This window comes from Ptychodera flava, chromosome 6, assembly GCF_041260155.1.
Source record: "Ptychodera flava strain L36383 chromosome 6, AS_Pfla_20210202, whole genome shotgun sequence".
In the NCBI taxonomy this organism is placed as follows: domain Eukaryota; kingdom Metazoa; phylum Hemichordata; class Enteropneusta; family Ptychoderidae; genus Ptychodera; species Ptychodera flava.
In genome coordinates this window covers 24955447-24969467 of record NC_091933.1, presented here as the reverse complement: position 1 = coordinate 24969467, position 14021 = coordinate 24955447, and the positions used below count along the sequence as shown (strand labels likewise).

The following is a 14021-nucleotide window of genomic DNA, read 5'->3' as shown; positions in this document are numbered from 1 at the left end:
TTCTGCGGCAGAAAATTTTTTTTTTGAAATTTGAAAAATATGGGCCTGTGTTTGTCAGACGTGAAGAATAGTGTCTCGATCATAGTGATTTTCACAATCCAGATGTTCGCCAGTCCTCCGATAGATTGCATCATCAACTGTGGTCATCGTCTCCCACCCTACAAGCCACAATGGTACCGCCCTTTGTCATCGTAGTATTAATCCTGCGGTACTCTAATACGCATGCGTATTGGTCCAGCCCTGCTCAGCTGATCGACGTAAACAACCTTTTTCACGTTTGAACCAGCGCAAACCAGTTTTTCCCATTGCAGCTGATCAAAGGGGGATTGCGAAAGTGGGCAGCATTTCAGTTGGCACTTGCAACGGTGAGAATGACATGCCAGCGCCCTTTCTCCTAAATTCTTATCTTTAGAAAAAAAATAGCATCGCTTTGCAGTCAGCGATAGCCTCGGCCAAATTCCATATATTGCTTTTAGAACATTATCGGAGTGCAGTGCATTATGGCAACAGCAGGAAAGCATCACCATCATCATGATTCGCGACACACAAGAGTTCCAGATGGCGGCTTTGGATGGTTTGTCGTCTTTGCGATGTTTCTCGTCTTTATGCTGGTCGCTGGGGGATTTTTCTCCTTCGGCGTTCTCTATGTGGCATTGCTTGATGCCTTCGGAGGATCACAAGCAGAAACAGGTAAGGCTGTCAGTTCATTTGAAAAAAAAAAGTTATTTAGATATTCGTGTGGACTTTGGAAAAAATAACGCTAGTAGATTGATTTAGTCTATTTCATTTTACCAGGCAATGAAATATAGGATTCAAAAATATCGATAACCTGATCGTAATCTTGAAAGTTTTTTTTAAATGTACGATTTTGCGTCATAATTATTTTGCGATGAAATGCGTATGCTTTTCAACTGCGGAGATAAATTTACATTCTTTGGCAATTTTTTCCGTAAAGGAGAAGGTAAGAGTATTTATGCACGAAAATTATTGTCATAATGTACGATTGGTGAAGGTTTTAGAGTAATTGACCATTTTCGTACGTACAAAGATTTCTGCGTTAGCTATTGGCTCTTTCCTGCACATAACTATCGGCACCGGCCGACCATTCTATCCCCTCGGCTCGCCTGCTCTCAATAGCGCCGCGATCAGCTGTTCCGATTGGGGATAACCGGTTTCCTATTGTGTGACTCATAAGTACTTACTGCGCATGCGCCCTTGATGAACAATGCCCGCAAATCAGACGGTTGACAGAAGTGAATGCCATAACCGGGTGATGCAGGCATTGAGCGATGCATATCGATACTTAACTGTATTAAACAGAAATAATCGATTGACTCCGTCCTTGGAAGTTGTGTGCTATAATTGTTATAGTTCAAGACTTGTTTTTACCGTTTTAGCCTTACGCGGCAGGGGCACCTACTTTGTGTACTGTCAAATCATCCATCATGGGGGGTGGGGGGGGGAGGGGGAGGGTGGGTGACTATAGAATGTTAGAATAGCTCACTATGAGCTCTTTTAAATCGTAATATCGTTTGTTGAGTTTCATTCTTTTTCGTAAGAATGTGATGAATTTCAGAGTTTTTGTTCCCGGTAAGTATGTATAACGGTATAACACTTTCTAATACTTGAAAAGAGACTGAGCAGTAATAAGACCGAGGACGCAACAACGAGGTATATAAGCTCCGCAGATACTGAAATGTCACTTTTATACCTTAATTTAAAATTTAAAGATAGTGACTTATCCTAATGGGCTTTTAAAAGCACCTTTTTGGCTCACATTGGCTTTAACTAGATTACCGTAATTTATATGGTCTTTGGAAAAAGTACGTTTCCTCATGGCGAACAGCGATTGTGTGAGTTAACGTTTTGACTACAGTCTAAAAGTTAATGATTTTTCCATCTTTAACGAAGGCAAGCTCTACAAGTGTTTGTTTCTTCTACTGTGAATGAAATCTAGATCGATTTTAGTTCCTCGAGTTTCTAATGATATGTATATCTATAAACTTGATTATTTGCACGAATTCAACACGATCAGAGGGTATTACTAGGGTCAAGTCGGACACCACCTTACATTTATCCTTCTCTGAACAGGAGTTGTGCTGTTTGTGTGTAATGGTTTCAAGCTGATATCGGAGACCCGGACCAGTGTAGATTTTCGGGTATACAATCGTGACAATTAACTCTGTGCTGGGTGGACTAACATTCAACGCAAATTGGGTAGACAATGCACTCTATGATTGTGACTCCCTAGCTTCCTCGTTGACCAACAGCGGTCAACGCCATCATCATGTCAGCGTGTAATATTTCAAAAAGTGGGCGTTCATTTGTTCTCTAAAATTTGTTAATCTGTTTTTGTATCAGACAATAAGTTCTTCATAAATTTTCTGTCTGAAAAAAAAAACAAGGGGGGCGAATTCTAAGTGAACCAAGTCGTCTTATTTTGTCAACTTTCACCTTGAAAGACAATCACATTTTGACTTTGGTTGTTAGTCCACACAGCACAGATTTTAGTACTTTTATATATTTTTGAAAATAGACTAGTTTTGCAATTCTCTGTAGACGGAAAAATAATCTATATATGAGAAAGGCGGAACCCACTTATTCTATGGATGTGGGACGATGTAGACGTTACTTGATGGTGCCACACCGCTGATAGCAAAGAAGATCGTATCTAAAACTGTGGTCGAATCTTGAGTCGGAGATACCGCATGATATGATAATACGAGATTGTGTGATTGGCATTACGCGAACAACTTGCTATTTTGTACGGGGGAACCACGCTCACCTTGATTCTACCTTGCTTACGAGCTCACGGGAGTAGCTCGTCGCGGTGTCGTGAGAAATGAAAGATAAGTGGTTACCAACAGACGAGGTCGCTAAGTGTGCAAATATTAAGACATGATAAATCAAGATTCTCTTGAGATGTCGATGACAACCTAGATATAACCTAGTATTTCACTATTTTAGGGGCCCTATCCGAGGAACTCGTTTCCTGTGCCACCTATGTTATACGAATCACGCCACCAAGTGTCAACCTAGTGTACCTCTACGGGCAAGTCCTGTAAATTTTACGAAGTGAAAAAACGGTAAAAATTCCTGGAGCCAGGAAATAGTAAGTATATAGTTGGCACAACGACGGAAACAGGTATGCCTCCATGATGAAACTTTGTGTGTGAAAGATATTTATTTCCCAATTAAACATTTTCCCGCTGTAGTTAAGTACCCAGCTGGGTAAGACTAGCCCAAGTTGGGAGGTGTAACTGACCACGTAGTATGTGGTTAAACATGGTCGTAATGTGTAACATAGAAGTTTATACATCTCTTTTTTAAGAATTGTAATTTGTAATCGTAGCGATGTGATGTAAACATCTTATACCTCTAACAGAAGACAAATAAAACTCATTATTAGTTGAGTTTGTAGGAAATATGTATTGATGAGTTTGTAACGGCCATTAAATCGTTAATATAAGGTACTTGTAACGCCGCTAACAGAACGGTTACATTGTCGAAGCTACATCACAATATAAGGAGTACACTTCGTACATGGGCTATCACTACCGGAGCACAAAAAATATGAACCTCTCCCGCGGGCGCGCGATCATTCGACTGTCTGACCGTACACAACCATATATAACATGTACAAGTTGACATTTTGAAATTTAAGTATCTTGATACTCTCCCTCTTAATCATGCTCATTGTCTCATACACGTCATCGAACTTTGCACAATAAGTCCTCTTCTTTGCCATGCTCATGAACATTGATTTTTCACGACTTTCCCCGTGTTGTTCACACATAGTAAGTGTTTTCTTTTATTCTTTTCGAGTCTATCTAGATCGACAGATGCCAACCAATTGGGTAAGTTACTTTATGCTAAACACGTAAAACCTATACTATTCGTATGTCTTGTAAAGCAATATATATATATATATATATATATATATATATATATATATATATATATATATATATATATATATATATATATATATATATATACACTTTACAAGATATATATTGTTGTATCGTCAACGCCGATACTTATTTGTTTCGTTTTCTTATCTCTCATTTTTTCAATAGCTTGGGTAGGCTCGCTGGTTCTCATGGTTACAGTGTCAACCAACCCTTTCTCAGCTTACCTGGCTGAGCGATTTGGTCACAGAAGAATAGCCATGATAGGTGGCGTAGTTGCGTCGCTTGCACTCTTGGCTAGCTCTTTCACCAATAGCCTTGGTCAGATGTATTTGACGTACGGCGTGTTGTTAGGTGAGCCTTCTGTAAAAATTGGCGTGCATGTGTAGGCCTAGCTATATGTTCCGCGATCGAATACCTGAAAGCTTTTACCGAAACGAAAACAAGATTTCGTATTGTGGGTATGGACTCCACCCTTAATGAAACGATACCCGAAAAAGGATGACGGGGTACGCTTTGGGGCATCTGCTGCATTCACCATTAAAAGACTACTAATGTTACACTAATGGAAGTCCAAAAACCTGTATCATTGTATTTCTTGAACTGCTCAGTTGAACAACTTCGTTAAAATATCGCACATGTTATATCTGACTTCTGTACGCTCTCCGTTTCTTTATTTTATCAGGTATAGGCTACAGTTTCGCCCATCTCCCGTCGTACGTCATGGTCGGCAGATACTTTCGCAAGAAACTCTCGATCGCTATGGGCATAGCGCTGGCAGGAACCGGGATCGGGCAGTGCGCCATGGCGTTTATCATCCAACAACTGAAAGTAACTTACGGGTGGCGCGGCACCTTCATGATTATGAGTGGCGTGACGCTGAATCTGTGCGTCGCCGCCGCCCTCCTGCGGCCTTTAAAAATCGTGAAAAAGAAGAGGAAGAAGAAGGAGAAGAAGAAGAAGGAACATCTAAATGATGATGTGTTCTTGGACGACGGGGCGGTGTTCGAATCGACGCCGCCTGGCAAAGACCATTCCCTTAGCGTGATGAATTCACTCAACTACTACAGAAACACAAAGAACACTTACAGGTTGGGCGACGCTGCCGTCGGAGACTCGACCCACAAAATCGACACAATGGTGTGCCTCAACAATTACAACAACGGACATTACATGCCTCTGACGACCGCGTGCGACGACGTTTGGCGGCATCACAGCGAGAGCAGCATAGAGTCTTCGGACGACGAAGAAGAGGAGACGCTGGCTCAGTCAACGCTTCTGGCTATGGCCGAACTTTCTTACGGATCGGGCTTCCTGTGGATGCCACCACCGGTCGAAGAATCGACGGAAAGCGAGAGTGACAGCGACAACGAAGAGAAGTGTTCGCCGGAGAAAATTACGTCCGAGGACAAGGGAGACCTTGAGGAGAAGCAGCCAGAAGTCCTGGAAGAAACGCCCTCTGCGAACAAGAGGAGGCACAGTTTGGTAGTTGGTTTCGGAAAATTCAAGGGTGGACTTCGGAAGGGGTTGAAAATGTGGAATAAAGTCATGGACTTCAGTCTCTGGAAGGAGCCAGTCTTTGTCGTCATCCAAGTGTGCTTCCTTTGCCATTACTGTGGACACTCCATCGTTACCTCTCATCTGGTACGTATACTTAGCTGGACAACAGCATGACTCCTGCCTAACCTTTGGTAAACAAATACTAACCATTTTCCTTTCTAGCTATACATTATGAATCCATGTTTTATAGTTTTGATCTTTCTCTCTTTCTCAAAGTGTCCAGTGTAAAATCCGCAGCATCATGTGCACAGATACCCCTTGGAGTGGTCAAGTTTTGCACCCTGCAGTATTCAAAAGTATTTCCAAGAATCAGCCGCGAGAGGGCGCTGGACCCGAGATCACTTGCAGATTCCCCGTGCAGATTCTGAGTAGAAGTGGGAGTTACGCGCCATTGGTGACTTCCTGGGAAGCTGCCTACCACTTTTCTATCCGTTGCGAGCCGAGCTAGAATTCCACATTCTGCCGTGACCATCTCGTATTGACGATTTAATGAACAGTTGCTAGTTCGAGGTAAAAAAAAATATCGACGGCTCAGGACGATGCCTTTGTGATTATCCTTTCTTCCATCCCACTGAAATCGCTCTCTTACGTAGTATTATTGTAACGCGAATGTCTTTCTTTCTTCATCTCCAGTAATCTCTGAGGATGAAACTCCTCGTCTTGCGAGTTATGCATTTGCGATAACATTAACATGTTTTGAAATGACCAGTAAACATACTAGCATAGTATGTCTTCTGCGCGACACCCGAACATATACCGCAACCTAACTTGCTATTACTGTGTTCAGGTACTGGTCAGAGCTATTGTTAGCTCCGACAGGCATGGACGATCATAGGGGTCCAATCTCCGATGATGACGATGATGATGATTAAATATTTAAAAATGAAGATAAATAAACATATATTTGGACTCAGTAAATTTGTTGTTATTGTTGTTGTTGTTATTGTTGTTGTCGTTGTTGATACTATTTGCAGAAAAGAACAAAGTATGCGCTGCAAATTTCAACACAGCCTAACTATACATGTGCGTCGCAAATTCAATACAGCCTAACTATACATGTGCGTTGCAAATTCAATACAGCCTAACTATACATGTGCGTTGCTGCCTAACTATACATGTGCGTTGCAAATTCAATACAGCCTAACTATACATGTGCGTTGCTGCCTAACTATACATGTGCGTTGCAAATTCAATACAGCCTAACATTACCCAAGGGGTGTCACTTCATTGCCACACACTTTTTTTCGATCGCCAAAAATGCACCTAGCATGCATCGAAATCGGTAAAATTCGACGTAGGGTCAAAGCACATTAGTCCTTCTCAATAATACTCTAACATTTTTACCTCTTACCGATGAAAAGTCGAGAAATCAGCAAGTTTTTCAGCGTATCTGGACGTCTCTTACATTTCAGATTTAAAAGGCGAGGCAGTGTATTGAGTCACGTGGGCGCTTTTCAAATCGAACCAATAGCAGAGCTGAATGGACCAGCGTGAAAACCCGGAGGCAACGTAAGTTTCTCACATCTTTGGAAAGAACGATCTCTTGCTGCGGGTGAACTGGAACTGTTAAAGTTACCAGAATTTCGTATGCAGACGCACGCAGACAGTGTCACCCATAGTCTTCCAAAGACGTGAGAAACTTACGTTACTGCCGGGTTTTCACGCTGGGCCCATTCGTTCAGTACGGGCTCTGACCCTACATCGAATTTTACCGCTCTCGATGCTTGCTGGGTGCATTTTGGCGAGCTCTGCTATTGGTTCGATTTGAAAAGCGCCCACGTGACTCAATACACTGCCTCGCCTTTTAAATCTGAAATGTAAGAGACGTCCAGATACGCTGAAAAACTTGCTGATTTCTCGACTTTTCATCGGTAAGAGGTAAAAATGTTGGAGTATTATTGAGAAGGACTAATGTGCTTTGACCCTACGTCGAATTTTACCGATTTCGATGCATGCTAGGTGCATTTTTGGCGATCGAAAAAAAGTGTGTGGCAATGAAGTGACACCCCTTGGGTAATGTTAGGCTGTATTGAATTTGCAACGCACATGTATAGTTAGGCAGCAACGCACATGTATAGTTAGGCTGTATTGAATTTGCAACGCACATGTATAGTTAGGCAGCAACGCACATGTATAGTTAGGCGTATTGAATTTGCAACGCACATGTATAGTTAGGCTGTATTGAATTTGCGACGCACATGTATAGTTAGGCTGTGTTGAAATTTGCAGCGCATACTTTGTTCTTTTCTGCAAATAGTATCAACAACGACAACAACAATAACAACAGCAATAACAACAAATTTACTGAGTCCAAATATATGTTTATTTATCTTCATTTTTAAATATTTAATCATCATCATCGTCATCATCGGAGATTGGACCCCCTATGGGACGATCAGTAATGGCGTTCATTTATCACTGAATGGACTTTCTATTGTAGATGTCTTGCATTGACTCGTACTTATTTTTACCAATATAGAAACTTTTTTGTATCCATGCTAGCCACATTAATCATTATGATATACTGTGTTTTTACTTTGTGGTTTTTTACGACCGAACTCTACTTTTATCACTTACCTAGCTGCTTTGGCCAATGTTTGTTTGTTGTACTTGCAGGTGAAGCGGGCACGTGACTACGGCATTCCCGACTCAGATGGCGCTATGCTTGTAGCTTTCATGGGCATTACGCAGAGCATTGGAAGAGTGCTGTTCGGAGGCATAGGCAACCTTCACGGTGTAAGCCCTTTACTCTTATACAGCGCCTCAACTTCCGTTTGTGGAGTGTGCGCAATTGTCAGTATCTATCTCTCTAGTTACCCAGGTAGGAATGTCACATAACACACCTTATACCATTTTCCTCGGAGCTAGATATCCTGTGGCGGCCTAGTTTAGAATCATGGTAAATATAGTAATTTACAAGGTTCAATTACTCATGTTTTACTACACACTAACCTGTAAGAACAACAAAGTTATTTCAGCATAGATGGGATTAATCCACATCAATACTAAAGGTATATTTCCATCACTTTTCAGTAACTTCGTGGTGTATGTGCGTTTTAAACTCGTTGCCTTTCAGGGTTAGAGTGGTATATGGACGGATGGTCTCTGAGCCGTTCCAAACCCGATCAAACAGTACAATACAGAGTCATTATTTGTTACAGAGCAAATAATCAAACGAAGAATGTACCCGTGTAATTAGAATGAAATCAGCAAATTGAAACGTTCCGAAATAACTTCCAAGAATGTTTTAAATCTTCATCTTTGAGACTCATTAGACAAAAAATCCTTCTAGCTAGGAGCGTTTGACGGTGTGGTTTTCACAAAAAAATCTCAAATTTATAAAAAAGGAAACAACGGAACAATAAGAGTTCACGTGGTCAAACTATAGACTTTACTTATACTATGTAGCGTCATTCGCAAGAATACAAGAGTTAACATTGGCTTTTGCGGCAAAAAACAGTTGCAGGTGCGAAAGATCCAAAACTCGACGATTTCACAAATCGGTTCTGTCAATGGCTCCTCAGAAATCATCCGTCTGTAGATAATTATCATAATTTCATCACTTGCATTGTAGAAGCTAAACATTGCTCGTATACAGAGACATAGTGAATGTTTATAAGTCATGAAGCATTCGAGCGTATGTGTTTAGCAGCTAGTCGCCCGATACATACACCACCTGTAAACTACAGAACTGCAGTAGGACCAATCTCGGATATAAGCTCTATTTGTTGGAAGGCGATACCGAAGAAAACCAAGCAGAAACCAGCACGTCTCCTTGAAGGGAGTCCAGGGGACGGAGACAAAGTTTTTCTTACAGGATGACTGATTATTTTCTCCGAGATTGGTCGCACTCCAATAGCGGTGGATAATGGGCTTGCAAATCGTACCATTGCCTTTGTTTGTGCTGAGCCTCGTTTCCGTTTGCTTGCAGGACAAATGGTCACATCGACAATCTTCGGTCTCTTCATGGGCTCGTACATCACCATGATACCCGTCATTTGTGCCAAATACTTCGGTCCCGAGAAGTTCAGAACCACTTCAGCTTTCTGCTTCCAGATCCAAGGCGTCGGTCACATCATCGGCTCTCCGCTCGGAGGTCAGTAACGCACTCTCGTTTCACCATGGTCTTGTTTGTCGGGCTACCTATGAAAGCTCCCAATCGTGTATGATATTTTTCGATGAGTAGAGTAAATGCGTATTTGTAGAGTTGCACGTTCATTGCCAATTTTAATACTGCAATGTTTATACACTTATATGCGGAGACTTCAAAAATGGGTAAACATTTGTTTCTGGTGCCTGGAGATTTGATATTGCAATATATTCGTCTCTTTTCAACGACCTATCCGTGCATTCGGGCATATTGCAAAATATATACAAGCTGACAGACAGTTTTCACTTATTCATTCAACAAAAATAATATTCCTTCTTCAATCATTGCTTGTGTCTTATAGGTTGGATGCGAGACATCACAGGGATCTACGACAGCGCCTTCTACCTTGCCGGAGTATGGCTGTTTTGTGCAGCCGTTCTCATTCTCCTTGTCCCGTACTTCAGCAGAAGAGCGGACAAAAAACAACAACAGAAGGAAAAACAACTCGAAGCTGTACCAGAAATAACAATCGACGCCGAGAAGTCTGAAATAGTACAACTCGTCATCACCACCGTGTAGAGGAACCGACCAATGTGATTTTGTGTTTGAACATTTCGACGGACATCCAACTGTTATGGCTCTTCGCCTATCGTGCGCGGCGGGACTAGCTCCAAGATGACCCGCCGCATTTCGAAGAACACAGAACAACCGTGAACATTAGTCACAACTTTTGAACTTTTGAAAGGAAAAAGGGTCCACTTTATGTTGTTTCATCTGCTGAAGCTACAGATAGGTTGAGAAACCATGAACGAAAAGCATTGTTGTCGGGTTCTTGATACGTGTAGTGGTAACTTCATCGTCATGTTCTGTTCAGTCAAACCGCAGTTCATCGAACATTTCGCATTGCCAGCATGAGTGTGCTACTGTCAGCATCTCGTCCAATATTTATGTTTTTTGGGGGGAGGGGTATTTAGAGGAGAGAAAAGGAGAGCGGGTGACCGCATAATGACCTCGGATGAGAACTAAAATCATTTACAGGTTGTTTTTCGGGACACTATTGAGATGAAATTTGATGCTGGAGTACAACGTGTATACCTCAGATAGTAACTGACGTATGGACACGTCGAGTCGATTTGTTTTTTGATATGTATATCCATAGTTTTGTCGCACAAGGACGTACTCACATCTCCAGTGTGTACGTATTGCTTGAAAGAAGAATAAGTATATTGTGATGTCAAAGTTGTGAATTTTCAACTTGTTTAAGGATACTTTATTTCAAACGAATAATGTCATTTGTTTCTCGGTGACGTAGTATAACAATCGGAAAAAGAAGGGCCTTTGAAGGCATAGTTTATTCTGCAAGAAAGCAATTTGCGTAGGATTTGTCAATAATTTATTTCTGTAGTTTATATTGCTGCAACTTTCTGAGCTTTTCAGTGCTTTTGTACGCGGTTTATAGAGATTGCGTAGACTGTTGAATGTCAACAGTGGAGACACGTTTTCAGACATTTTCGAGCGCTTCCTTTTGAAGTTTGAATTTTATCCATATTGGACACCCAGTAATTTCTGTGTTACTTTCGGCTTCTTCGCTGCTGACACACCTGTATAGTTAGTATTAATTTGTTTCGTGTGGTTTCCATTGTGTGCAATGGACCTTGAGCATTTACCTCTTCCGTGTATGTATGTATGTTTGTATGTGTAAGTATTTAATGAATGGTTGTGTGGCCGTGTGTCCCTTGTGCTGAGCGAAGAGCATGCTTGCACCTAACTGCCAAGTCTTGTGTGGTGATTTGAGGTGTCCGAAATCGAGTGAGTGTCCGGTGCTATTGTCGTGTCAACCAATGCTGAATTCTCTCGGTAGTATTGTCAGGAGCACTTTACCCATTTGATTTAGCCAATACCTTCCGGTATTTTCAGACCATTTACCGGTGAACATCAGCATTGGAGTACATTGTTTGCAATACTTGTACTTGTTTTGATTCACCGCCGTTGACGTTCTCAAAGATAGAAAACCCATCTGATATACACAGTGTAAAGCTATGGGGTTAATACATTAGCCAAAAAAGGAAATACGTGTATTTTAGAAACTTGTATTGTATGGTGGTGAGCCGGTCCAATAACTACAGCGTAATGTTTTGTTGCCATGAACTGAGTTAGTGGTCGGAAAACGAACATTTTACACTGCAGTGTTACATATAGCCTTCAACTTCTGGAATTGGTATTCTATTTACCTGGCCGGTTTTGCATCACAGTCCTTTACTCGACGAACGAACATTCTACACTGCAGTGTTACATATAGCCTTCAAGTTCTGGAATTGGTGTTCTACTCACCTGGCCGGTTTCGCATCACAGTCCTTTATTCGACGGCGCTAAAATGGCCTTCCTCGCCCCGGGGAGGGGGAATTAACACTCAGATATTCTGATGATTGACACAGCTGCTGTGACATGTGACAGCATCTTTTGTCATGACTGGCAGCATTCAACTCATGTCATTATCTCTGACATCAATCAGATGTTCAGTTGTCTTCATGCGCCTTTGGTCTGTGTCATAGCGTCACAGACTCCTCCAAATTGTCCAAAATGTGATAGCGGTGAATGTCATGATCTCGTGAGTATGAGTTCAGTGTTACTGCTTGCGTTTGTCCGTGACTTTAAGCAAAGCTTCGAGTCACCAGTATAATGAAATTTACGAGTTATTTAATGTCGGTGATAATCGACTACACATTACATTGACAAAATAGCAGGTATTATGTCAATTTCACAGGTCAACACTTCTGCTTGCATTAACTCACTTTTACATATACATGTTCTGCTTGTATCGTGTTTTTTTTCTCATATGAACTTCGTAGTACTGTTATAACATTATGTAAGTTATGACTTGCATCGTCAAACGTTCTTTATATGTCTTTAACAATTTATTTTGAAGAAATAAAGTCATATATAAAAAGTTTAAAGTCGAGCGATTTAGCGTGTTTTGTCTTCCCGATGTAATTGTAGGCCAACCAATCTTGGAATACGACATTTCGGTTATTGAACCACTGTGTTATTAAGGTAGAACTGGCCTCGAGGAAAGATATTCATCAGACTCTCAAACTTTTACAATTCTTCTCTGATCCACCACTTGTAGGGGTTCATTTTAAAGTTTTTGGTGTAAGAAAACTTCGACGGCTTTGTTTTTCGAAATTCGAAAATTTTATGTTTCTCCATAGAGTTAACACAGGGATGGAGGCCATTTTGAATTTTAAATATCGATTAATCTTAGATTATTTCGCTATTTCCAAAATTTGCACGGTGACCCCCGATTTTTATTCCTGATTTTGACAAGATGATGGTTAAAAGATTCCTTAGTGTAAGTCTTTCACTTTCGAGGCGCATACTACCCTAGGTACAGGGATTTAGTTCGACTGTGCATGCACAGTGTCTTTGCTAGTTGACTTGGTGCCGTACACTGTATGAGTTCGAATCCCATTGAGAAATTGCCGATTTTTCGACTGAATTTACCAGATCTCCGAGAGTAGCCTCATCAATCATTTGCGTATTTCTTATCGAAAAAACACTTTAGAAGGCAGAAAAGATAACTCTTGAATATTTAGTTTGACACATTCCCAAATGTAAATAATAGAACTCAGTTTGTGTACGACTCACATGATTTGGGAGTTTAGTGATAACATGACTTCAAAAGGTATCGAAATAGCAGAACCGCCCTCTAACATTTGGTTTGTCACACTTCGTTCTTCAGGTAATGTGCATACATACATACATACATACATACATACATACATACATACATATATGCATGCATGCATACATACATACATACATACATACATACATAATACATACATACATACATACATACATACATACATACATACATACATACATACATACATACATACATACATACTATGCATATACACATACATACATACATACATACATACATACATACATACATACATACATACATACATACATACATACATACATACATACATACATGCATACATACATACATACATACATACACATACATACATACATACATACATACATACATACATACATACATACATACATACATACATACATACATACATACATACATACATACATGCACATATGCATATATGCATGCATGCATAACATTCATGCATGCATGCATGTGTGCACACATTGTGTTTATTTTGCATTAAAGATTTCGGTGAATTCACATGTGTATGGATGCAAAATTGGGGCACAACACTCGTGTAGAAGTAGTCGTGGGAAATCTCGCCCTCTGTCGTCGAAATGCTGAATGCTCATTAATATAATTTGCATAATTTGCATAAATTAATACTAATCTGCCCCGTATTTTGCACAAATAGGATATTTCGTCAATAGCAAATCACCGACGAAATACATTGATTCTTTTAAATACATACACATTATGTATGTTTTACATACATAATGTATGCTTT

General features: G+C 40.6%; 1 protein-coding gene across 4 annotated transcripts; it reads left to right on the top strand.

Annotated features, from left to right (window-relative positions):
• The first annotated feature begins 301 nt into the window (after positions 1–301).
• LOC139135301 (monocarboxylate transporter 12-like) lies at positions 302–12515 on the top strand. Of its 4 annotated transcripts, XM_070702642.1 has the most exons (9): positions 302–690; positions 2092–2159; positions 2968–3112; positions 3826–3857; positions 4080–4265; positions 4597–5555; positions 8088–8292; positions 9403–9567; positions 9923–12515. In XM_070702642.1, the coding sequence occupies exons 5-9, from the start codon at positions 4103–4105 to the stop codon at positions 10138–10140; spliced, it is 1710 nt and encodes a 569-aa protein (XP_070558743.1). In that variant the 5' UTR covers positions 302–690; positions 2092–2159; positions 2968–3112; positions 3826–3857; positions 4080–4102; the 3' UTR covers positions 10141–12515. The 4 variants fall into 4 exon arrangements, with proteins under 4 accessions (XP_070558743.1, XP_070558740.1, XP_070558742.1 ...); XM_070702641.1 differs by lacking the exon at positions 3826–3857 and having other exon boundaries at positions 304–690; XM_070702640.1 differs by having other exon boundaries at positions 518–690; positions 2968–4265.
• Positions 12516–14021: the final 1506 nt, after the last annotated feature.

Coding starts and splice junctions, on each gene's coding strand:
- LOC139135301 (XM_070702639.1), top strand. CDS start 501: ATGGCAACAGCAGGAAAGCATCACCATCATCATGATTCGCGACACACA. Junction 5,556..8,087: donor CCATCGTTACCTCTCATCTG/GTACGTATACTT, acceptor TTGTACTTGCAG/GTGAAGCGGGCACGTGACTA. Junction 9,568..9,922: donor CATCGGCTCTCCGCTCGGAG/GTCAGTAACGCA, acceptor TGTGTCTTATAG/GTTGGATGCGAGACATCACA.